The 27,553-nt window shown below is 32.7% G+C and overlaps 1 protein-coding gene across 11 annotated transcripts in view; it reads right to left on the minus strand.

The window, feature by feature from the left end:
- Positions 1–2,368: 2,368 nt before the first annotated feature.
- RBM26 (RNA binding motif protein 26) overlaps positions 2,369–27,553 on the minus strand; it is a 90,480-nt gene continuing 65,295 nt past the window's right edge. For all 11 annotated transcript variants that reach the window (XM_036249730.1, XM_036249729.1, XM_036249725.1 and 8 more), the window contains 8 exons: positions 26,282–26,407; positions 25,871–25,945; positions 24,291–24,458; positions 22,776–22,880; positions 19,019–19,231; positions 17,337–17,423; positions 5,109–5,222; positions 2,369–3,181 (listed from right to left, as the gene is read on the minus strand). In XM_036249730.1, the coding sequence (XP_036105623.1) occupies positions 3,092–3,181; positions 5,109–5,222; positions 17,337–17,423; positions 19,019–19,231; positions 22,776–22,880; positions 24,291–24,458; positions 25,871–25,945; positions 26,282–26,407 (978 nt within the window). In that variant the 3' untranslated portion in view covers positions 2,369–3,091. The remainder of the gene's footprint in view (positions 3,182–5,108; positions 5,223–17,336; positions 17,424–19,018; positions 19,232–22,775; positions 22,881–24,290; positions 24,459–25,870; positions 25,946–26,281; positions 26,408–27,553) is intronic.

Below are 27,553 nucleotides of genomic sequence, written 5' to 3' on the forward strand. Positions count from 1 at the left end.
ACCCTTGTCCAGTACTCTACACTAGGTCATCTTTGGATATAAAAAATTAGTAGGATGGACTAGATTGGTGGCTCTTGCCATTTCTATCTTTACATACTAGAAGAAATCAAAAGGCTATTTTACTCCTGAACTGACTACAACATTTAATTCTATAAAAACATTAATGACTTACTAATTGTTATGGAAATTCTACTAAGACTACCTGTGTATTCCTCCATCAGCATTTATAACCCCAGTAGTACAGTCTTTAACTGTAGCAATTGCTCAGCAAAATGGTCCCAATGACTAAGACCTTCAAGAGGTATTTTTGAAAAATTGATAAGAATTAACAAGGGAGGTAATTGTCACTCCATTATTGGAGATTCAAATGTGCATTCATTCATTAATTCATCCAACAAATATCTTAGTGCCCACTATGAGCCAAGCTTTGTGATAATCACTAGAGATAAAAAGATGAATAAGACATGGTCCCCTTCCTAGAGGAGCTTGTAATCTAGTGGGGAAGACAGACATATAAACCAGATAAATTATATTACAATATAAGTACTTGTAACAGAGATCTGAACAAAGCGCTGTATTAAAAGGGAGGGTAAAGGTATGAGCTGGCTAATGACAAAGTCTACTAATACTGTGCAAAAACTACCACATTTGTTGCACACACAATCTCATGCTCAGTCAATAATTAGAAAGGAGGTAGCAATGTAGAGTTTTTTTAAAAAGATAGCTGGCACTAAAATCAGAATGTGTGCATTCAAACCTATTCCTTCCACGACTAGCAGTGACTCTGGGTAAGTCATTCCATCTCTATTATCCTGTTTCCTTATCTGTAAAATGGGAGTTAACAAGTACTTTAAAGGGATAGCTTAAGTTTTGAATGAGAACAGATGAAAGTACATGTAGAGAGTAGTACTAGTATTTATAAACATGGTAATTTTAAAAATTCAATAGCAATGAAAATCTAAGTAAGATTTATAATTAAAATCATTGCTAATAAAAATCTAATTGTGAGCCATATGAACGCTACTAATATTTAATCCCCATACTTCAGGACCAAACTGAAATATACTTTTTTTCTGATTCATTCACAGCAAAATGGCTTAAAATATTATAATTTTAGACTACTAGAGAATGTAAAATGTAACATTACCTATTTGTGATATTTAAAGAAATAATAGGTAATTTCAGTTAAATTGTATGGGATTTTTATAGTAATTTTTAACGTATCAGGCTAAAGTTTACTAATCAAATTATAAAGCCAAAAATCAGCATGGAGATTTAACTGGCCTTTGAAAGATTTTTTTCTTTATAATACCTGTTTGGTGTAAAGAGAAGAAACGTGAGCCTCTGCCAATTTGGCACCTTTCACGACTACTAAAAAGAAAAGAAAACAAACTTACCTAACAAATCAGAATAGTACACAGTCAACATACAAGAGACTACACAAAAATATATCATAGATCTAAATATAGTAAAGAAGGTTTTGAGTAAAGTCACTATTTTGACAAAAGACATCTGATTCTGAAATTTTAAATATAAACATATGCACCAACTGCAAGTCAATATATCTTATGAAATAGTATTACCATCAAGAACATATATATAACTAACCCTAAGTGTGGGAAAAATGCACTCGTGATTCCACTGGCAGAAAACTAGGGAGGGTGGAATTACAGTTTGTGATTGTGAGGACCACAGTATGGAAAGAAAGTTGACGTTTTTAATGTGACTTTTAATATAATCACTATAATCTCAGGAGGAGCAGAAACACTTGTAAACAAAATGATGAATTTAAAAATATAAATATGTATTCTCCCACCCCCTCATTCTACAAAGAATGCATTTATTTTCTGTATCAACTTTAAGTGATCATGTTCACTTGCCAGAGAAATCCACTTAAAAATCACAAAATTTTTGCAAATGTCAAGAGTTTTATACAAGTATAGGAAATGCACACTTAAAATATCAGACTGAAACACTTACCAAACAGTGTTTTCCTAAAGTAGTATCTATAGTACATTTCTTTATTCATACATCTTCAAATGGTCAAGTTTTCTTTCATACATCCAAAATGTAATGTGATGGTTTTCTTATTCACCAAATGTTAGCTCTACTTGAAGTCTGGTTCCAAACTAATCATCCTGCTTTTAAATTTTAAGACATCTGTTGAAAATTTATAGGATCAAACCAAACTGAAGTGGTATAAATTTTAAACATTGGATTGTACATTATTGTAAAGGTACCAGTAATCATCATTACTAAGAATAAGTTAGTGATTATAGCTCCTTTTGTGATAATTGGGGGGAAGGGTAAATCACCATCAGGAATGGTCTATTTTAACTTTTTTTCTTTTCTTTTCTTTTTTTTTTTGAATCAAAGAACATTGTCTTGGTTGTTTTAGATTTTTTTTTTTGTTGGATTTTTTTTTTTTTTTTTTGGTCATTGCTTTTTTTTCTTTTCTTTTCTTTTTAAAAGACCATTCCACTTTATTTTAAACATCTGAATGCATAAGGAGAGAATATATGCAAAGCAGTCATACACCATTATCATTGAAACCCATATGGTAAAATACATACACAAGTCCAACAAAAGGCTAATACATAGTAAAGCCTAAGCATACTACTATGTAATATTATAAATACATACTTGGAGACTTTAGTTAGAGTACTATGTTATCTATTCATTTTTGAAAACATTCATTAAGATTTTAAATGCAAATTCATTCCTTATTTGGAGTAAAACAAAATCCTCTAAGTTATTACAAGTATTGGTCATAAGTTTTCAGACCTATTCATTAAATTACAAAGAACCCAAAGAATTCTGTAATGTCCAGTAGAAGTATGTAATAAAAACATTGCATGTTTCTAGTGTGATGTCTTTAGCAATTGTTTACTGAAATAAAATGCAAACATCAATCTTTCAAAATACAGGATCAGAAGGTAGTTTTCTTCTCGTTTGTCTATTTGTGAAATCCATCTTCATCACATTTACCAAAAATTGTTTTTACAAATATGTAAAAGTACATTAGATAATACTAATGAAACACAGGTAGAGTTCTAGCATATGCAGATCAATGATCAGTCAAATCATCAAATCATCTTCTCCAAGAACGAGATTCATTGTCCTCTTCTTCTTCATCATCATCTTGAAGTAATGAGTCATCCACCATAGACTCTTCCTGAAACTTTAGGTTAAAATGCATTTAGGAATTTACCCAAAAAAAAAAAAAAAAAGAAAAAGAAAAGAAAAAAGGTGACACTTTTAAATATTGATTTCTCTCAAGAGTCGAATACAAAAGGTATTTCTATAGCTAGAATATTCAAGAAACAAAGAAAAGCAACCTTTAATGACTTAGTGGTTTCTCTATAGTATCTACTCTATTGCTTGCATCAAAAAGGCACTAAGGAATTAATCAAAGTAAATCTTTGTACATGCCATTTCTCCTGCCTCTCTTAACCAAATGCTATTTTCTATACCTACAAAACAATGCTTAATATCTATTTCTTTTTTTAAAGAAAACATCAGTAAGTCTTCTCTAACTTACCCTGTGTCTAATGCTGGATACTAAAACAACCATTAAGTTGTATAAAAGTCTATCCAGATTTTCTACTGTACATAAACATTTTCTTTACAGCATTCCTTTCTTTTCTCCATTCCTTTCATAAAAGCTTCTCAGACTGCTTTTCAAACTTTTCAAAATACCTAATACCAGGAGCTCTCCTGCTTTTCTCCCCATTCAATTCAAACTCATGGAAGGACAAAGGTATAATCTAAAATATAAAATGACAAATCATGTATATGAGTTTCAAAACACACAATTTACTCTTGCATTTGACTATGGATATGTGTAACAGCCTTGATTGCTCCTCAAACAAAATTAAGTGACACTGAAAATCTAAAAACAGTAAAACATAGGTTTGTTTAATGTCCCTACCTTACCTTTATTGTTTTAACTTCCTCAACTTTTTCCTACCACTTATTTCATGATTAAACAAACAAAGTTGCTGATTTTTAAGTTTTGGGTTGTTCAAAGGGCTAACTGTTCTTTATGCTCACAAGTCTCAGTCATCAGACTAACTTCTCTCACCCAAGAAAAATGTAATCTTCCACACCGATCCCTCTGCTCAAATATGCCCTTCAACTATATTCCCTGTCCAAGCTCTTGGTTATAGAAAGCGTTACTATCACTTAATGTTCAGGTTCACTGTCACTGTCACCAACTCCTTCAAGATTTTTATGGACAGCTCTGGCTGGCGTGGCTCACTGTTAAGCCTGCATACTGAAGGGAAGGAGGTTTGATTCCCGGTAGAGGGCACTTATCTGGGTTGCAGATTCAATCCCCGCCCCAGCTGGGGAGCATGCAGGAGACAACCAATTGATGTCTCTCTCTCTCCCTCTTTCCCTCTCCTTTCCACTCCTTCTAAAAAAAAAAAAAAAAAAAAAAAATCAATGGGAAAAAATATCCTCCAGTGAGAACTAACAAAAACAAAAGATTCTTATGGACAGAAATAATCACTCCTTCCTTTGGATTCCAACAGCATATTGTTCAAATTGTTATTCAGCACATCAGTCAGCCTTTTATTATAATTAGTTTTCTTATGTGTCTGTCAGCACTACCCCCCTTTCCAGATTATAAGCTCCTTGATGATAGGGACCGTGTCTTATTCATTTTTATGCCTATCACAGTAAGGCATAAATTCTAAAGAACTGCCACATAGCAGGGATTCATTCTAAAGAACTAAAACAATATTAAAATAAAAGATACCTAAAATGTCAATAAAGCAATTGAGAATATATACTCTAATACTTGAAATAAGATTTCCTGTGGATAAAAATCTATGAAATAATTATTGTCTTTTAAGAGTAAATAAAAACTGAGTATATATATAAACATATATATACATATGATTTGTATACATTCTTTCTGGATTACTAATCCACAGATTTCATTAATTCAGAAAAATTAAAGTTGTCTGCATTTACTTGATATCCCCTGCCTGAAATATGGCTTAGGAATAAAAGTTTTATGTTGAAATCACAGCCATAAAATAAAATTTTATATACAAATGTGAATATTTAAGGGCAAAACCAAGTGAAAAAAACAAACATACTTCCTCTTCATCGGGTTCAACTTCTTCTGTTTCAACAGCTGAAATATTAGTTATTGGTTTATTCCACGCCAGTTTTAAATCCTGCCCTTTGAAACGAGCTCCATGAACTGCAGCCTAAAATCATTAAGAACATTGGAATATAGAACATTAATAATTTCTGGGGAAAAAAAGTTATAGTACCTAATATTTAAATTATCTAAACCCAGTGAAGACAGCTATCTATTAATTTGCTTTGTGGTTATTTATGTCTAAGTATTTACCACCTATTATAATGTACTTTCTATGGTTATTTCTAAAATCAGCCTAGTGATTGTAAATTCCTTTAAAAAGAAAACAAGAACAATTTCTCATAACAGATTAGAGCTAATTCACTACTTGCCAATATCTGACTAGAAAAACTATGTCTACATGTTTACAATACAATGATAATTGTCATTCAAGGCAACAGTGTCAAAGTACTTCAACATCCTGAATCAAAGTCTAAATTAGAATCAATAGGCTAAAAATATTTCTCTGCATTCTAATTCTTAATTTACAAATGGCATATATAGTAACTAAAAACTCAACAGAATTAGAATATTTTGCATGTATTTTTAAATTACATCACATGATCACAAATTGTTTGACATATCACTATTATAAAATATAAGTATCTCAATGAAGGAGAAAAAAATCCTGAACTTTTCAATTATAAACTAAAGCACCTTCTACAAAGCTTTCAGAATTGCATATAAAACTTAAACTTAGTAAACAGTAAAGTCTAAGTACTTGCTACATTAAGTGGCTGCTTTGGAAACAATACATTCAAATTAAAGTAACACGAAATAACATAAATCAATGTAAGCAACATACCAAAATAACTCATAGTCACAAAAGATTTATAGCATAATCTCAAAGTACAGCATAATGTGAAATGTAGAAACAATTACATGTTCAATGACATCTGACCATGAGTTGTGTGATAATCAAGTCCCCAGGTATAAATTTTAAACCTGCACATATAAATTTATGATAAATTTAAAGAATTCCATGCCTATTAAAATGTAGCTTAGGAGTTTTTAGTCCATGGCCTCCTCACAAAGCCATGTAACTAAAAAATTTTAAAGTACTTATGAGATTTAAGTTCAGAAACAATTGTAATTTTTGAAACTGTAACTATTACATAAAAATATTATTGTAAGGAATTCCAATTGTCTCATGCAGTATGTCTACTCATAAAACCCATCTTTTCATCCAGCTAGAAAAAGCAAAAAATGTTGGTGACATTTTCTGTAAGTTCTTGACAAAAACTTCTGATGACCTAATTTCATTAATCTCTACATTCAGCATATGCTTCTTCAAATTTATAAGGTTAAGTCTACAATTCTCTAAAGTTTTAATTTTAAAATTATTTACAGGATAATTTTCAAAGCTAGATATAATTTATAACTTTTTATTAACTTTTCATTAGAATATTGACTATTTGGCTGTATATATTTTTTACATTACTAAGTTTGCCTTTTTAAGATATATATATATATATAGTTATTTCAGATAATTTGTAATATCAAATCTTTAAAGTTTAAAAAAATTATTCTGCAAACCACCCATTTTCTTTTTTATAACATTAAAAAATTTCAAGTCATGCCTGGCCGGTTTTGCTCAGCGGTTGGAGCATCGGCCCACAGACCAGAGAGTCATCCCGTGTTCGGTTCCCTCTAAGGGCACGTACCTCGGTTGCAGTTTGTCCCCGGACCTGGTTGGGGTTGTGTGGGTGGCAACCAGTCAATGTGTCTCTCTTACATCGACGTCTCTCTCTCCCTCCCACTCTATCTGAAGATAAATGCAAAAATGTCCTTGGGTAAGGATTAAAAAAAAGATTTCACGTCACATAACGAAAGAAGATTATAATCCACAATTACCCCATCCCTAGAGTAACCACAATTCTACAGAGAGTTTGAAATAAAATCCTACACAGATACTAAAAAGGTTTGCGTATAAACATATACATGATATGGTAAGTATATGGGAACATACTTTACTGGTTTTACAACTTCCTTCTTATATTAACTCATGTTTTTCATAGATCCTTTCTATATCCATACCAACAGATGTCACTCTTCTTGAATGACCACACACACACACACACACACACACACACACACACACACACTCTTACCATATTTTAAACCAATTCCTTGAATATTTTTGTTATAATTATTTGGCAAAATATCTTTTCTCAACTGAATACTGATTTTGTTCATGATGCATGTTTTTATTGGAGGTGGGGTTATAGCTATGTTTTGCCATAAAGAAGTTTTACATTTTCATGTACTGGAATTTATCAACATTTATCTTTATGGCTTTCAGATACTGTGCCAGACCTTCAAAAGCCCTCTCTCTGCTAAGATCATTTTTAGAAATCCCCTAGGTTTTTACTAAATCTTAAGTACTAACACACACACACCCTTTTATCCAACTTGAATTCAGTTTAATATAAAAAATAGACGTGTCTTATTTTGTTCAAACAGTTAGATGTCCCAACACTACTTACTGAATAATCTGTTTTAAATAAAACATCTCCTACCCTGGCCAGTTTTGCTCAGTGGTTAGAGCATCAGCCCTTAGACCAGAGTCATGTGTTCAATACCGGTCAAGGGCACATACTTTGGTTGCAGGTTTGATCCCTGGCCCACTAGGGCCATGTGGGAAGCAACCAGTTGATGTGTCTCTCTCACATCGATATTTCTTTCTCTCTCTCTCTCCTTCCCTTCCCTCCCACTCTATCTGCAAATCAATGGGAAAATATCCTCTGGTGAGGATTAAAAAAATAATTAATAAATAAATAAATAAAATAAAACATCTCCTTTGTAATTCACTAAAATTCTTACATTTACTTAGGTCTATTACTGGACTCTATTTTATTTTATCATTGCTCTATTCCATAATGAATTCAGTATCATTCCTCATCCTTTTCAGAATATTTTTAAAGTTATTCTGATGCTATTTATTTTGTCCTTACGACTTTTGAAAGCTTTTGGCCAAGTCCAGTGTCATATGTCTTAATTACTGTCATTTATAATATTAACCAGATCAATGCTTTTCATAATATACTGTAGCAGTGTTTCAAAAGTTCTGCAAGCATTTCATTAAAATGTACTTTAAAAACAAACACAGTAAGTATAAAATTTAAATCAAGAATCATGTTTAAATGTATGCTATAGGAAGTCTAATTAAGCAAAGGTGGTAGTAATCATAAAGGTGAAAGTTGGGCTAAATGTAAAAATAACACAAAATATAATAATGAATGTGAACTGTAATAAAAAGTAAAATAAATTCACAAAATAAGAAAGAAAACTGGGGGAAATAACCTCAGATGAAGATAAAATTAAATTTGCTCATATCACTGCACAGATTTGATAATCTAGATGAAAATCCAACAAAGGACAGAAAAGCTTTTTACTTTTTTTTTTTTTTTTTTTTATCCTCACCCGAGGATATTTTTCCATTTTTTGTACAGATAGAGTGGGAGGGAGAGAGAGAGAGAGAAACATCGACGTGAAGGGACACATCGAGTGGCTGCCACCCGCACGACCAACCAGGGCCGGGGACAAACTGCAACCGAAGTACGTGCCCTTAGCGGGAACCGAACCCGGGTCTCTCCGGACCGCAGGCCGACGCTCTAACCGCTGAGCCAAACTGGCCAGGGCCAGAAAAGCTTTTTAAAAGATACACGGTCTAAAATCAGTATATCCTGATAATTTCACAGATGAATTCAACTGAACTTCTAAGAAAATATATCTCCAATGCTACTTAATTTATTTAACTCAGAGTATAAAGATGAAAACACTTCAATTATTCTTTATAAAACCAGGTAACATTGATATCTCACAAAAATACCTTCCCCAAATCTACACAGCAATCTTACTTTTGAAAAATTAAATAAAAGTAAGACCAGTGATTTATCAAAAAAAAAAAAAAAGTAAAATAAAATTTATACCAGAAGTCAATGGTTAGTTCAGTATTAGGAAACAATATAAACAGATGAAAAAGAAAAAAAAGTAACCCATCTTTCTATAAATACACAAAAGTCACAATAAAACCCATTTTTGATCAAAAATTAAAACAATCTCTATAGCTTTTAATGAAATAAGAATCATTTCTTCATATTCTACCTTAACTTAAAAAGCCAGCATCATACATAATACTAAAAACACTAGAAGTGACACCATTCATCATTTTCATTCATTTCAAGAGAAAGACAATAAAATTGTCAAGACACTATTACTAATGTTATTTAATATTTTTCTAAAGATACTAACAACCTGAAGTAGTAAGTGTATAAATGTAAAATTTGAAGGTAAAACTACCATTAGAGATACAACTGAACAAATACCAAAAAACCCAAGAGAAGTAAATTTAAAACTATCAAAAGATAATTTGGTAAAATTGATACTTACATATTTAATAAAAAAAGGTGAATAGTTTTTCACTATATATAATCAACAGAAAATATAATGAAAGAAAAGACCTCATGTAAAATAGCAATAAGATAAATTATCAAGGAAAAACTAGTAGGCAGTATGTATTATCTTTGTAAAGGAAAAAAATTTACATGGTCTAAGAAAAGAGGATACACACACGCACGCACGCACACAGATTAAAGATCTTGAAATACAATGATGTTCTAGAGTAGCAGTTCTCAACCTGTGTGTCGCGACTCCTTTAGAGGATGAACGACCCTTTCACAGGGGTTGCCTAAGACCACTGGAAAACAAATATTTCCGACAGTCTTAGGAACCAAGACACTGCTCCTCTATCCGTCTCCAGACGAGTCTGCCCACATGCAGATACACCCACATACAACATGAAGAACTGTATTAAAGGGTCGCAGCATTAGGAAGGTTGAGAACCACTGTTCTAGAGGAAGATTTAGCATTACAACAAAGTTAATTCTTTCCTAAGTTATTCTATATTTTTAGAACCAGATAAACTTATTCTAAAAAACTGTATTGATTTTACAGAGACAGGAAGGGAGAGGGAGAAAGAGATGGAAACACTGATGAGAGAGAACATCGACTGGCCGCCTCCTGCATGCCCCCACTAGGGATTTGGCCCACAACCTGGGCATGTGTTCTGACGGGGAATCAAACCTGCAACCTCTTGGTGCATGGGTCAATGCTCAACCACTGAGCCACACTGGCCAGGCAGATAAGCTTATTCTAAAGTTTACATAAAAAGTGAACAAATAAAAGCTACCAGAAGATTCTGAAAATGAATACCAATTGGGCTTTAAAGAGAATCTAAACAACAGCCCTGATAAACTTAAAATATTACAAAGTTGGTTTAATTAAAAGAGTGAGGCCCGGACAGTGTGGCTCAGTGAAGACTGGGCACTGTCCCATGAACTGAGAGGTCCCTTTTCGATTCTAGGTTAGGGCACATGCGGGGGTTTCAGGCTTGATCCCCAGTGGGGGCATGCAGGAGGCAGCCAACCGATGTTTCTTTCTCCCATCGATGTTTCTCTCTCTCTCTCCCTTCCTCTCTCTAAAAAAAAAAATCAACAAAAACATATTTTTTAAAAAGTATTTTCTTAAAGAACGAGGAAGCAGCACACAAGCAGAAAACTGATAAGGGAACAGAGTCTAAAACATGCTCAAATAAAAATATGAGAAAATTTTATATATTAAGGAAATGTAGCTTTACTCAGTGAAATTAAGTAGGCTCCCTATTTTACTCCTTACACCAAATAACTTTCATATGAATTTTTTAAAACAGTGAATGTAAAATCTAAAAACAAAAAAAGGGAAAAAGAAAACAACTGAAGGACGAGGGAAAATTTTTATCATTTCAGATAGGAGAAAGACTTTCAAACTATAGAAAAAATTAACTGAAGAATTCATTATTGCATGGCAAAATATAGCACAAATGAAAATTTATAAAAATGTTTATAACTTATGAGCTAATTTTCTAGTATATAAAAAGCTCCCACAATTGTTTAGGAAAAAGAATTAGAAGAATCCAGACCTCACCAAAATTATAAGCAAATGACATTAACAACTCAGAGAAACAGAAATAAATAGCATTTTTAAACAAATGTGAAAAATGCTTAACTTCAAACGTAAGAGAAGTGAATTAAAACTGAAAAGAGTTGCTATTTTACAAAGATAAAACTGTTTGATACCTCACTGTGACTTACATACCCATGGATTTTTTTAAAAATAAGAAACATGATAAATCCACTATGTACAGTACACACTATGGCAAGAGTGTGGGGAAAAGGTACTCCTAAATATCTTTGGTGATTTTGTTAAATTAAAAAATATTAGAATTTATAAAAACACACCTTTGGTGTGTAAGCAAGTATGGTACAACCTTGTATGGAGGGCAATTTCAAAACTATCCATCAAAAATTTAAACACACACATCCTTTCACCCAGCACTAATGTATCGAGACTATATCCTATAGTCATATTCACATATGTCCAGATAAATATGCAACAAGTGTATTCACTGCTCTACAGTAAAAGAATAAAAATAATGTAAAGTCCACCAATATGGCTGATTATATTTGTACATCCACATAATGAAATACCTATGCAGTAATGAGGAAATAAGGCAACTCTTGAGGTGAAATGATCTGAAGATAGACTGGTAAGGTGTAAAAGTTAAGGAACACTACTCATATGCTACCATTTGTGTGAGGAAAGGAATTACTGATGTATTCTTGTAGATTCATAGACTCAGTATGAAAATATTAACCAAAAGGACTCAGTTAACAAATGTGTATACTAGCCATAAAAATGGGCAATACATAAATGAGAACAATGGGTCAAACCCATAAAATGTTTCAATCTACAAGTTCATGATTATATAATAAGCCATTTCAAAATATGAACCTTATTCTGAATCCTTAAATAGTGAGTAAAAAAAAAAAATTAAGAAAATTAGGGAAATGTAAACCCTGACTGGGTATTTGATAATACCTAAGAAATATCAATCATTTTTTAAGTGTAATAACAATACTGTGTTTAATTTTTTTAAGGCTCTAACATTGAGAGACACACACTAAGATTTTTGCAGATGAAATGATATGATGACTGAGAATGGCTCCAAAATAAGGACAGAAGGGTTGAGGTGGGTGAAGTATAGACAAAATAAGATGGGCTATAAGTGGGTAACTGCTAACAGTGTATGATGAGTATATGAGGGTTCATTTCACAATTCTAATTTCTACACTATGAAATGGAAAAACTGTTGAAAAGCTAAAGCATTTTATTCATAGGCTTGTTCTAGCTCTTTGCCTATTTATTCTTGCACATCATTATTCAAAGTTTAACACAAATTAGGAACTAAGGAAAGCAGGCATATGGAGAACAGAAGGAAAAAATGAAGATCTGATAAATGATGGAGGAAGAAAAGGTAGGAAAAGTCCTCATGAGGTGGGTTCAATATCTTACATGGAAAATTGGTTCTGAAAATAACACTTAAAAAAACTGGATTAAGCAAAATTAAACAGAACTGTTTAACTTATGCCTTTTCAAGTCACTTTAGATTGTGAACCTAAATGAAATCTATAAAATGCAGCTTTTCACAAATTTATCTGACAAGAGAATTCTTGGTTAGAGGAGCTCTTGCAGAACCAGTGTTCTGTAAATAGTGTGGGAAAACTGACCTAAGGTCAGAAGAGCTAAAGCTGCAATCCTATCCTAGTGTACCTTACATTTTTAGTAACCATAATGATTAAAACAAATTTTTTTAAAAGGGCTAAAACCAAGTTTATTAATGTTTGTAATAACCACAGTATGCAATGTTCATGCAGGAGTTACATTAAAGGACCACAAATTTAAAAAAATAAAAAGTAAATTCTAATCTTTAGAACTTAAGGGGAAGACTTCTTTCCATTCCTTTAATTCTTAAGTTCAAGCTGCATGGCCACTTTCCAAGCTTTAGATTTAGATTTACAAATTCTGGTAGCACAGTGCCCATCATATAGCACTATGTAACAACTATTAAGTAAATCAGTAAAAACATACAGAAAAGACTCTGCTATGGCCCTGGCCAATTTTGCTCAGTAGTTAGAGCATCAGCCTGCGGACCAAAGGGCCACAGGTTCAATCCCTGGCCCAGGTGGAGGTTGTGTGGGAGAGGCAACCAATCGATGTGTCTCTCACATCAATGTTTGTCTCTCTCCCTTTCCCCCTTCTTCCTTTCCACTCTAAAAATTAATAGAAAAATATCCTCAGATGAGGAGTAACAACAACAACAAAAAAAGACTGCTATATACGATTTGATTTATTTCATTCTTTTTTTGTTGTTGTTAATCCTCACCAGAGAATATTTTTCCACTAATTTTTAGAGTGGAAGGGAGGGAGGAAGGAGAGGGAGAAGAGAGAGAAAGAAACATTGATATGAAAGAGACACATCAGTTGGTTGCCTCCCATGTGACACTGATCAGGACTGGGGATCAAACCTGCAACCGGATACGTGTCCTTGACTGGTAATTGAATCTGTGACTCTTCAGTCCATGGGCTGATGCTCTAACCACTGAGAAAACTGGCCATGGCTTTGATTTATTTTTATTTTTAAAATATGTTTTATTGATGTTTTAGAGACAGAGGAAGGGAAAGAGAGATAGAAACATGGATGATAGAGAGAAACATCGACTGGCTGCCTCCTGCATCTCCCCCAATGGGGATCAAACCTGCAACCCAGGCATGTGCCCTGACCGGGAATTGAACCAGGACCTCTCAGTCCATGGGATGACACTCAATCTACTGAGCCACACCGGCTGGGCAATTTGATTTCTTTTGATTGAATCCACTTACACATACTGTTCTTGCTATTAACTTACTAATTATTCTTGCTAAATTACTATTTATTAAGTCAGCCCCATCAATTACTGACTGTTAATGTTACACTATCCTCTATAAACCCAATTTTGTATTTCTACCTTCAGGTCCAAAGAATGGGAGTTGAAATAATTTACTCTTTCTTGTCTCTATTCAGTTTCCAATCTTTTCCCAAGCATTGTTCTTGGTACTTTATAAGTTGTAAATTAGTGAATCCCCACAGCTACTGGTAGTTGAGGCATGAGTGTCAAAATGCACTAATAGAACAAGATTATCTTTCCTTTTGATATAAAAAGCTATACACCTCTTTGTGTTTGGGACTGATTCTAATAAAATAGGAACTTAACTGCTCCATTTCTAAAACTAGATCCTTGTATCTTACAAAGGTATAGGAACAATTCAGAGTAGGAAAAATAACATTCTAATCAGTCATGGGAAGAGTCTATTTTTTTCTGTCCTGTTTAGGTACTTATCCAACTTTAGTACATAGGGTGGTGATAGGAAAATAGAAAATAAAGCAGTAGGAACCATCTTCTATGTAACCAGAATCAAACCATAACCATCTTAACCTAAAGCTAAAAGTGTTCTAGTCACATTATTATTTTTTAAAATATTGTTATCTTTTTCCTAGGAAAAATTTCTCACTTTTCAGTTATATTTGAATGTCTCAATTACCTTATTCCTGTACCTTCACTTTGAAATATTATGCATCTATTTACTATAGAAAATAGAGAGACAGTCATTCATTCATCTATAACAATAGTTCAGAAAATAAGAAAAAATTGAAAATAAACATTAGCAAAGGTTGACAAGTTTCTTCAGAAAGTCTATCCTTCATCTTGACTTTATCTACATTTTGGTGTTAAAATGTCCTTTATTTTATGTAATGATGGTGATGATAAATGCAAAATTTTGTACTTTTTAAGCACTCTTCCTTGACAAAATTAAATGCAGCACCCTTATTTTAAACACACTAATTTTTAAATTTCTAAACTTAATGTTTCCCAAAATTCAGATGTTTAAAACCACTGCTTTAGCCTATATTCTACCTTTACAAGATAAGCTTCAACTTAATTTTCTATTCTGAAATAGAATGTTACAAAATTTAAAGAAATTTTATGGTTTAAGGGAAAGTCCATGATTTAAGCACTTCTATAACAATTCCAAATGTTTATCACAGCAATAGTAGTTTTTCCTTTTGGTCTGTTCAGTAAATCCAACTAAAATGGTATCTACCCTGAGAAGGTGAATCTCATTAGATCTAACTTAACCAAAGTTATTTTGTCTCTTACTCAGTGTTAAAGTCTTTCTTATATATTAATCCCTGGTCTTTTGAATTCACTGCTATTCATTAGAAAATAAATACATCATATACATATACATATACATATACATATACATAATATACATCTGAGGTACAAAAAACAAGACTCAAGAAAGAAGGCAGCCCTGACTGGTTTGGCTCAGAGGTTGGAAGGTAGGCCCTCACATGGGGTCCTGTCTCTCTCTCACATCAATGTTTGTTTCTTTCTCTCTCCTTCCGTCCCTTACACTCTATGTAAAAATCAATCAGTGGAAGGGTATCCTTGGGTGAGGATTAAAAACAGAAAGAAATCCTGGCCGTTGTGGTTCAGTGACTGAGCATCGACCCATGCACCAAGAGGTCGCCAGTTGTATTCCCAGTCAGGGCACCTGACCAGGTTGTGGGCCAAATCCCCAGTGGGGGTCATGCAGGAGGCAGCCAATTGATGTTCTCGCTCATCAATGTTTCTATCTCTCTCTTCCTCTCCCTTTCTCTCTCTCTAAAATCAATAATGAGAAAAAAAATTGTTTAAAAAACAGAAGGCAGATGTCAGTAAGTCTTAGCAAGGACAAAATTATTTAAACTTCCAAAAATTATTTAAAAGGCAAGAGGTTTTTTGCCCCTCAGCAAAAAAAAAATCGTTCACATATTTTTATGTATTATATTTTTAACTGATTTTGTTAGGGGTGGTGAACATCAATGTGAAAGAGAAACATCGACTGGCTGTCTCCTGTATACTTCCCGACCATAGATCAAACCCGAATCCTGAATGTGTGCCCTTACCAGGAATCAACCCGCCATCTTTTAGTGTACAGGATGATGCTTCAACCGAGACATCAGCCAGGGCAAGTACATCTATTTTTAAATTTGTTATTAAATCCACAAACTTGGCAATACAATATTTTAACCATCTATACAATAACTACCATTGTTTTATGTGACAACTTCTTGTAAAGTAAATAGAACTCAGCTACCTATCTAACATTACACTGAAAATTATCGATGAAGCCATCATTTAATGAAAGATCCTTAAATAAGATTACTCAAAGCTAGATTTATAAAAATAGAACTCTAGGATAAGGAATTCCCACCCCACCAACCTAGAAACTAGGTTATTCCAGGGCTCAGATGAACACTTTTCTGCAACTTAACAGACACACACTTTTATTGGGTACAATGCCCCAAGAGCAACTCCTACCAGGTAAACTCCAATATGTACTACTGTGATGGCAATGGTACCAAAAGGATAAATCAATTTTTAGAAGGTTTTTCAAAACTTATTTATACCACAATCAACTTAAAACTTCTGAAAATCATCCAACTCTTCATTCACATTAGATTAATTCTTTGGAATATTTAATGAATTTTTTCTAAGGACAAAATTCTCTAAAATTCTGAACAAAGAACACACAAGGCTTAAAAGGTAGGTCCTATAAATCCCTCACACCTCATACACATTTTCCTTTTATAATCTTTTAAACCCAGAATAGAGACAAGGTTGCATATACTTCTGGTCATTGTTTGGAAAGACAATTCAAGATACATAATTTAAAACAACTATACAAAAAAGACCCTAAAAGCTAGAGCTTTCTTTATATAATGTCTTGGGCAAAAAGCTGTAGAGGTTTAGTTGGGTGTACACTGAGCAAGGGACACTTCTTTAGGGTTCAGCCAACTGGGACTAGGTAGCAGCAGATGAAGGATGGTTAAGAAGGGCAGCCATGAGGATTATACCTCAGCTTCTTCTACCGTATCACTAATCCCTCAGTCTGCCAAAGAAGACTTTGTTCTGGGCCATCTGAGAAAAAGAATAATGGAAAGTGGGGTGGCCCTATCTCCTGTGAAAGAGAAAGAAAGAATTCCCGGTGTCTCATGACAATACAACTTGACATTCAACTTGATGACTATATATTGTGATTATATCAAGTTTTATAGAACATTCTTTGTGGCCATGAATGCTACTTCATATGTTCTATCTATTGTCAAAGTATACTTATTTATTAAGTTTAAAAATTCATTTATATTAAAACTTAAAAGATTTACAAAACATTTAAATCTGAATCTCCAGTAAATTAGATTATTTGTAATACTTACTGCTTCAGCTTCTGCTCTTGTCTTGAATGTAATTACTGCATGAAGTGAAGAGTCATCAATCTGACAATCTTCAATTTCACCATATTGCTTTAAATTAAAAACAATATTTCCTCCAAATAAATATTTTGAAATATCAAAATCCTAATGGTTTTTTAAAACATTAAAATATCAAAATATAACTGAGACTCTATAACAATTCATAGTTGATTGTCAGAAAAAATGATGAATAATTCATTTTAGTACTTAATATTATAAGATACAGGGTAGTCCTATCTTCCAAATACAATGTACAATTCTACACTTTCTAGAATAAAGAAAATTTGTAATTGATTAAACTATTCTTTAAATAAAGGAAACAATGATCAAAACTGAGTTTCCTTATTGTCTTTCCTTTTATACTCCTTACTTTGATCCCAGAATACGCTAAATTCTTTCTAAAGCAGAATATTCAATACTCAGAATACTCTGAGTTGTTGTTGTTGTTTTACATCATTCCCAATTTAAAGATGGGGGTGAAAAAGACTAAGAGAACTTAAGTAATTTTCCCCAACATAACTGAGCTAATTACCAGGGTTAGAGTCCAGATCTTCTGACCCTGCTTTCACTTACTGTCTATGGACTCCTCTAGACCACACACACACACTTTTAAGACATTTAAAAACTAAACATATGAAATTATGCCTGTTTTGGTTTGCTGGATTTTATTTTTTAAATGTATAGGAGGATTTTTCTACAAACAGCAACTTTTATCATAAAATTATAGTCCTTTATATATCATTACTAATACCTTCCTTCTTTCTTAACCCAAAATAAAATTGTAAGCATGATCACATTAAATGCACACACACACTCCACAAAAAAAAATTCTGTGGAGCACAGTAAACAGAATGAACTCTAGAATCAGTCAGATCTAAGCTCTGTTAGTTACTAGCTGTGTAAACTTGAGTAAGTTCCTTAATCTCTTCCTGCTTCATTTTCCTCATCTCTAAAATAAGCACGATAAAGGTACCTACCTAGAGTTGTCAAGATAATTCATAAAATGGCGAGTTATATAAGGCACTCAAAATAATGCCTCCCAAAAAAGAAGTGCTCTATATAAGTTTTAACCTATAATTTTTATCCACTGGGACCAGTAGCAGTTTCATTTCTAGGTTCGCTAGATCTAGAATACAATATTAACAAATAAAATTCCATCTTAATTTTAAAAATCTGGATGAACCATGCAATGTGTTAAATTTTTCCTTAAAAATAAGTATCAAATAAAACTAAACTATAGGACTTCCCTCTCTAAAGCAATAGTTTAAATCATTCATTTCACAATACCTGAAGGTCCACTAAGTGTAAGAATTGTAGTATTTGTAACATTTCTTCCAGATAATAAACAAAAAACCCTACAGCTTATTTTTTTACTTTTTTTTTTTTTTTGGTATGTGCTCCCTAGCGGGAACCGAACCCGACTCTCTGGTCCACAGGCCAACGCGCCAACTGCTGAGCCAAACCGGTCAGGGCCCCACAGCTTATTTTTTAATAATTAATATAATGCTATTATAAATTAATCAAACTCTTTGGTCAAATTAATGAGTTTACATTACTCATGTCACTTTCATAATTTCTCCATCAATATACTCATTATCCCCAACAATGATTATCAGTATTTGTTTTGTTGGTCAGTAAGAAAGTACCGCAAAATGAGGAAGAAGATCTTCTCTATCACTCTCTGTAAATGCAGAAATCTCCAAGGCCCTGGGACGGTGATCCACCACAGCATGACCAGGCACACCTCGACCTCGACCTCGACCTCGACCTCGACCCCTGCCTCGGCCATGAGCTGCACCTCGACCTCTTGAATGAATTCCTCTACCCCGACCAGACGAAAGAATCCCTCGTTTTGCAGCCTAGAAAAAATTAGACACACAAGTTAAACATCACAATAACCAACACAAGCCAAGTGCTGTACTTTGTCAGATTAGTCAAACTTTTATACAATTTGATATCATATTCAAATAATGCCTTATAAAAAGATCTCATAATTTATGCTGGGGTTTTAGTTTTTAAAGTGAAAGAAAATTTATGTAATTAATAAATTTAGAAAACAAAATAACATTAATTCAAGCAATATTTTGAAATTATTAAATGTGCTTTCTCTACTAAGTTCTTATCCTCCAAGATATCAGACATTATCACAAAAAGGCTAGCAATTCTTGATTTCCAAATAATACAGTGTTATTTCAGAAGTCAGTTTAATACATAGATATAAAATACCTACATACACAATAAATGTATTTTCCCATTTGTAACTTTCAAATACAGTGTTTCTATTTGTTTCCCTGTTGACTTCAGTAGTTATCTCAAATTCATCCATTTGTTCATGTACAGTGACATAATACAACCAATGTTGCATAGTAACTTATATTCCACCACATCATTCTATCTGAATAGCACACCATTCTTTCATTCCACATATATTTAATGAATACTTCCTATGTACAAATCTTTACCCTCATGAAAATCAAATTCTAGTGGGGTAAAAAGACATCAAGCAAATAAGTTTATATTATATGATTATGTTAATGAAGTGACTCAAAAAATGAAGTACAGAATACTAAAGATCTGTACAGAACACTAAGATTTGCAATAAATAAACTACTAGAATGAAAGTTTAGTAAGGATATTCTCCCCCGTTTTATTCTCTACTTTATCCCCAGCATATATAATAGTAGCTGGCAGATTGTAGATACTTAATATATTTGTTTATTTAATGAATCAAAGAAAGAACAAAGAACAAGCAAGGCAAGGATAAGGGGTGAGGGTTTCAGCACAAACAAAGGAACCAGAGCTGAAAGGAACATAGTATTTCAAAGAACAAATGACCACATGGGCTGGAGAGATGAGATGGAGGAACTAGGCAGAGCCAGATCATGAATAACTTTAAGAACCACATTAAAGATTTTAAATTTTGTCCCAAGAGCCATGAAAATCAATTGAAATATTTAAAGCAGAGCGCTAGCTGTTGTGGCTCAGTTGGCTGAGCACAGTCCCATGCACCAAGAGATTGGCAATTTGATTTCTGGTCAAGGCACATTAGGTCTTGTGTAGAGGGTGTGCAGGAGGCAACCAATCAATGTTTTTCTCTTTCCCTCCCTCTCCTTTCCTCTCTAAAAAACAATAAAAACATTTTTCTTTTTAAAGAGAATTATCTTTAAAAAATATATTAAAGCAGAAAAGTAGAGTGATAAATCAAATCAGGGTTCAAAAATGTTATTCTGGCTAGAGTCTTAAGAACAGAGAAGGAAGAACAGAACAAGCTGAGATTCCAATCAGCTGTCAGTACAGTAACCCCAAGCTACTGAAGACTGTTGGTTTATAGTGGTGGTAATGGAGATAAAGAAGTAAACAGATTTAAGATATACTTGAAAGTAACATGTATAAAATGTGGTAGTTAATTGGATATGAATACTGAAGGAAAGGAAGGAATCAATGAAGACTCTCAGATTTTTGGTTTGGGTAATTGTTTAAACAGTTTAAACAGCCCTGGCCAGTTTGGCTCAGCGGTTGGAGCGTCGGCCTGCGGTACAGAGAGACCCGGGTTCGGTTTCCGCTAAGGGCACGTACCTTGGATGCAGTTTGCCCCCGGCCCTGGTTGGTCGTGCGGGTGGCAGCCACTCGATGTGTCCCTTCACATCGATGTTTCTCTCTCTACCTCTCTCTCCCTCCCGCTCTATCTGAACAAAAAATGGAAAAATGTCCTCGGGTGAGGATTAACAAAAAACAAAAAAACAGTTTAAACAGTACCCTAAAGAACAAAGTGGTCCCTGAAAAAGGGAGTCCATGAACAAATATGTTTAAGCAATACTGAGTATTTAATATGTATTTTTAAAGAGTCACAAATTAAAATCGCCTCTAAAAAAACCCAATAGTCAAAAATCATGTTTAATATAACCTTTTCCAAATTTATTTGGCCTCGAAGCTTTTTTCACTAATATCTGTTAACAAAAAATGGAATTGGTGTGATGAATGACCACACTCTGGGAAACACTGCATTCCTGTCTGTACTAACTGCAAACTAAAGTTTAGAAAAAATATTTACAAAAAATAAAACAAAACAAAAAGCTCAGAAAATATTATTCAGTGTTTAGCTATGTCACAATAAAGAACTAAAACATAAATTAATAAGAATACTGATAATACTATTATTTATTTACTAAATTTATGAGTCAAAATTTTTGAAATTATAATTTGTTTTTTAAAGTCCCACCAACACAAGGCATCACATCTCCAATATTGAGAAAATACAATTTCTATATTAACATAGAAGAAATCTATCTTTTCCAAAACCTGTTACTTTGGGCAGAACACACAAGTAAATTTAGGATACCATCTTATAGCTTCTTATGACTGATAGAGAAGCTAGAGCCTTAAGACAAACATAGTGACTGCTAAAAATGTTAAAAAATGTTTTTTAATACTTTTTTCCTTATTGATTTTAGAGAGAGAGGAAGGAAGGAAGAGAGAAACATCAGTGAGAGAGAACATTGATTGGCCGCCTCCTGCATGTCCCACACTGGGGATTGGGCCCACAACCTGGGCTTGTGCCCTGACCAGGAATTGAAAACTCTTGGTGCATGTGTCGACACTCAACCACTGAGCCACACCAGCCGAGCTAAATGTTAAACCTTTAATACCTGTATGCCAGTACTTAACATAGGTGTGTACTAGTCAGAAAAAGATGATCAAGTTGCTAACAAATTTGGAAAAAAATATTCTCAGATTAAGCAAAAGTAATCATTTAAAATATAAAAAATTGTGGCATCAAACAATGATAAAGACAAGTACCAATTAATGACATGAAAGTCTCCATACTTATAAAAATATAATTCTGATTTTTAAACATCATTGTGCTAAATGTTAAAAACTCATGTATAGGAATCAATTTCACTTGATTTTTTTTAATATAAGTAATCATATGACTATTAAGAAAGTAGTTTATTTTCTTTTATAAACATCCACAGCACCATCTATAGGCAAAACGTAAGTAAGCATATTCTTTGATGTAATTCTACCACTAGAAGTCTAATCCTTACAGAACTTAATATGCCTATTTATGCATAGGATATCTCTGAAAGAATACCTGTAAAGCCTTTAATAAATTCTGATGCAGGGAAAAGGACAGACCAAAAAGAGAAAAGTAACAAAATCCAATAGAAGTGAAAGGACATGGGTGTTTAGGTAGAATTGCTGCCATCCCTCATTATATAAAAGACTTTCTCTACTAGCTTTGAAAAATTTGTTAACTTCTTCCCTCTTTCTTGTATCAATTCCCAATATATTTGCCAGAGACTGCCAAGAATTGTTGACTAGAATGAGAATGTCTTTTCAAACTAATCACCATAACTACATTTGCTCCTCTTTAGCACACAGTGTAGCTATGATGAAACATACTTCCAGCTGTAATTCTGTATACTTTCTCCTGAGTTCAGTAACTTCTTCTCCAGCTTGCATCTTCTTATATAAATCCAGCTCTGTATCAAGCAATTCTTTCTGCATCTAGAAAATAGTAATTAATATTTTAGATGACAATAATTAATATCCTGTATACAAAACTTGTTTAAAAAGAACTTTTACAAATTCACATTTAATCCATACATTTCTTCTGTCTCCAGTCCTACCACCCTAGTCCAAGACATCAGTCATCTCTAGTCTATACTACTGTTAACAGCTTCCTAACTTATTCCTATTTCCACTGATTTTCCTATAATTCATTTTCCATACAGAAGCCAGAGATTTCTATGGTCTGACATGAAATAATTTTCCAGAAATAACTGAAAGAAAAACAAAATGCGAAGGTATTAATAAGCAATATATAGTATGCTTTTATGTAGGAAAGAATCCATAAATACACACACACCAAGGAAGGAAGAATAGGGAACAGTGTCAGGAATCAAAGAGGAAAGATTTTCTATATATACCTTTTTATAGTCTAACTTTTGAATCATGTTAATATTGTACATATTCAAAAAATAAAATTAAATCAGCAAGAATGAAGGAGATCCAAAATTGAATACATACAGAAATACACTCAACTTTATCAAATTAATTAATATAACCACACAAAATGTAATCCTAGATCACAGTTCTGATTCCTATACCTTTAGTGGAATATTAGTGAGGTTATAAAGAATGCAAATAAATTACAAATTTTATATTTAGTTAGTTGTTGGAAGTGGTATTGTTGTAGCAATTCTGAGGCTATTTGGAATGTATTACAGAACTGAGGACATGAGTACTGCGTTGATGTTAGTGGAAAGCAAGCTGTCATCATGGGAACAGGGGAACAAAATAAAGAAATAAGAGAAAAAAGGAAGAACTATGTGGTGTTGGATTAGAATCAGAAATATCAATAGGAACTAATGATTTTATACATGTACACACATATCAAGCTTAAAAATTGTATGTAATTGTTTTTTCCTTAATCGTTTATTACCACCTGAAATTAACTTGCTCATTTATTTGCTATCTAATGAATTTTCCCTTTGTTTAATCAATAAATCTGTACAGTGCTGTCAGAATATTACTTCTTTGTTCATTAATGTTTTATACCACAAACTTCTTACAAAATAAAGCTCAAACTCCTCAGTCACACATTCAAGTACTTATATCACTTTGTCTTCAAGCTACCATTTCAAGATTATCAGAAACTATTCTCATAATTACTGACTTTCCAACTGTAATCCGCAGGATTCAAAAGTTTGGGAGAGTATTTATTTACTTAATCGTTAATGGAGGACAGGGAGAATGGTAGCATACAATGGTCAGATTTTGAGCAAAGGATATTACCTAAAAGAAAAATGAATCTTAAACAAGGTAGTGTTGTAATGTTTTTTAAGTAGTTATAAGTTAAGTATACATTAAGTATATATTATTAATTAATATGAAAAACAATACAAATTAAAATACCTGAGTCTTGGTTTTTATACTTTTTGGAAGACAGCGTCCAGGAGAAGTAGCTTTGACCTCATCTTTCAACTTAGTTATATTTTTTGTCAAAACCTCTAAAGTTTTCATTATTTCTGCTTTATCTTCAGACTTCATTGCTTTGTTTTTCTCCAATTTTGAAATTAACATCTGCCAAATTGTTAAAAAGAGAAAAATATAAAATATTCACTCCTATTAACAAAACAGCAAACTAAATATAAAATAAATATCTACTACTTTTAGTTTATGTATTCACAATAAGGATTACAACCACTAAAATAGCAGACTAGTGATGCTAACCATTTCCATTCAAGCCTTAATCTTGGTTTACTTTGTAAAGAACTACAGTATTACAGTTCTTTGAGTCTCTTAGAATACAAGAAATTCAATTCAATCCCTGAAAAGTCAATTTGAAATAATATTAACAATTTTACTTTCTAATCCACTTGTTGATATTACTGACTCTAACTAAGTACTCCCATCTCTAGGTACTCCTGGCTCCAAATGGAGTCTGTATTCAGAATAAATCACAGAAAAAATTCTGCTTTCCTTTCATATAATGAGGTATTAGGAAAATGAAATGTTTAAGTACTTTCGTCATCACAGGAAAACAGTACCTGGCCAGCGTAGGAATAATATCCCCAACATGAGTAAGAAACAAGAAGATAAACAGGGTATTATGGGGTAGAAGATACCACACAATCTTATAGGTTCTCTTGAGTCAAGATGGTTTCAGTTTTTGATGTAAAGCATTATGACTTCTCTTTATCAAGCATATCCAAATTTAAAATAAGAAACATACATTTTAAATTAAAATGTATAGTTTCTGTATTTTCAGTATTTTGAAATGTTATAATCTTAATTACCAGACATGATCAAGAACTTACACTAAAATAATATCATAAACTAGAGTAATGATGTAAGAAATACTGTAAGCCATGTAATTTTTAATTTTCTAGCAGTCACTCTAAAAAGAAAAAAAAAGTACAGTAAAATTAATTTAATAATACATTCTACTTTACCAAATATATTCAAAATGTTACATTACAGCAGAAATTATTGAGATGTTTTACTTTTTTACTTCATATTACATCTTTGAAATCTGGTATGTATTTTACACTCACAGTATATCTTAACTTGGACTAGACACAGTTCAAGTAAATAACAGGCAGATGTGGTAATATAGGATATAATATAGAAGATCCCAAACCAATTAAATAAAGGTCCATATCTCAATATTAAGAAAAAGGTTCCATTTCACTATCTGTTAAAAAAAGTATTGCACAGCAATACATCTCCATAAATATTTATTTTCATCTCAAATTTGATAACTATAGTTCCATTTAAACTACTCAAATTCCAAATCCACCATTTAATGTATGCTCTTCACCTCAATATACTATCAATTGATAATATACTTACCATTGATAATATTTCAGTTTTACCATTACCAATTACATTAATTATGTTCCTCAAAAATATCTACATACTGTAAGATTAAATTCACTCAAAATTGTAACATTTATAAATATATTTTGCCAAATCTAGCTTCAATATTTTACCTTCTGTGTTTCAATGTGCTTCTCTAAAATTTCTTGTTTTCTTTTCCTTACATCCTGCTGAAGTTTCAGTGCCTCCTAGAAAAAGGGATCAGAACTATCATTAGAATATTTAAAGGTTATTTTTCTGATAAAATGATTCAAGAGGCTAGAAATGGTCGTAACTGCAGAAGTTTGGCAAAAAAAGTTAAATACAAAGTTTTCCTATGTAAAACTTAAATATGTATGCAAGTTTTAAAACATCAGGAGAACCTTTCATTCCATGATAAAAAGTAATGTTTACTGCTACACCATGGGAAATAAAAGCAGCCAACATACTTGTTTTAGTTCCATTTTGTTATGGGCATTGAAAAACACACACATGAAGAAAAGCTTTCCTACATGCAAATTCTGTACAATAATAGTTGTACTGACCTGCTTTTTTTTCTGTGCTTCACTATTATCCACTGCGGAAGGGGAAACAAGTAAGGTTTTCTGTGCAGCCTTCAAAGCAGCTGGATTATATACCGTTTTTGTTAGGCCGGTAGATGTAGATAACACCTACCAATAAAATTCAATTTTGTAAAACATGTATCAAGCATTCATGATTTTCTAAGTCCTGTTTTCTTATAAAATGTTAAAGCACTTCTGTCAGAATTTAGCCCATAGAACTAAATGTATTATATACATATAATAACTAAATCATTTATTGATTTGAAAGAAGGTTATGAATGATGGATAAACTCTGAAATAAAAAAATTTTGAATTAATATACCTATAAGGGAAAAAAAGCAAAAAACAAACAAAAACTTCAAGAAAAAACACTGCCATTTCTATATCAGAGAAAACATTAGTTGCTCAATATATGTACTAGTATTCCTACTAACTAAAGCAAAATTTGTACATAAGAACATGGCACAGGAGAAAACTGGATGTTGTCCCTCAAACAATTTGCAATTGTTTGTCCCTCATGATCATATGCAATTTACAGGTGAGAAATGAACTCAGTTGCTTTCTTTCTCCATTCCTTTGCTAGCATTGGTCCTTCTGCTTCAAGTGATCTCATTCCCTTAAACTCAAGTCAGGTTCAGCACAACCAGCCACGCTGTCCACAAAGTCCTAATCATTTATTTTTTCTATCTAGGTCCTTCTATGAAATTTTATTCCTATAGCTGTTAAAAAGTATTTAGTAAAAATTACCTGATGATATGTTAACTTGTTTCTTTCCCTGTCTACACTGTAAGGGCCTTGAAACACAAATCATGTCTTTCTCCTCTTTGCACTTCTTCCAGTACCTCATCCTTTCTACTAATTAATTAATTACCTTTTGGGGCTTAGTTTATCTATAAAATAAAGTTCAACTTGATGATATCTAATGTCCTTAACAAACCCATGAGAGTAGATATTTTGGCTTGGTTCACTGCTATATCTTTAGTGCCTAGAACAGTGCCAGGGCACCTCATAAACATTAAATAAACACTTTGCACTATATTAAACTGAAATGATAATAAATCTGAGTAAACAACCTTTTCCACACAAGGGTCACGTTAAGAAAAGTGTATGGGCTCCTTTTTTATCCTTCAAAAATAAAAAGTTGTAATTTCCATAGGGTGGTTGGTTATTGGTTCTTGAAAAGGAGTCTAGAGATCCCTTCAGGAACATCTATGAATGCTATAAAAACAAAACATGAAACCATATATATGAAGA

This window comes from Molossus molossus, unplaced genomic scaffold (genome assembly GCF_014108415.1).
Source record: "Molossus molossus isolate mMolMol1 unplaced genomic scaffold, mMolMol1.p scaffold_m16_p_9, whole genome shotgun sequence".
Lineage (NCBI taxonomy): Eukaryota > Metazoa > Chordata > Mammalia > Chiroptera > Molossidae > Molossus > Molossus molossus.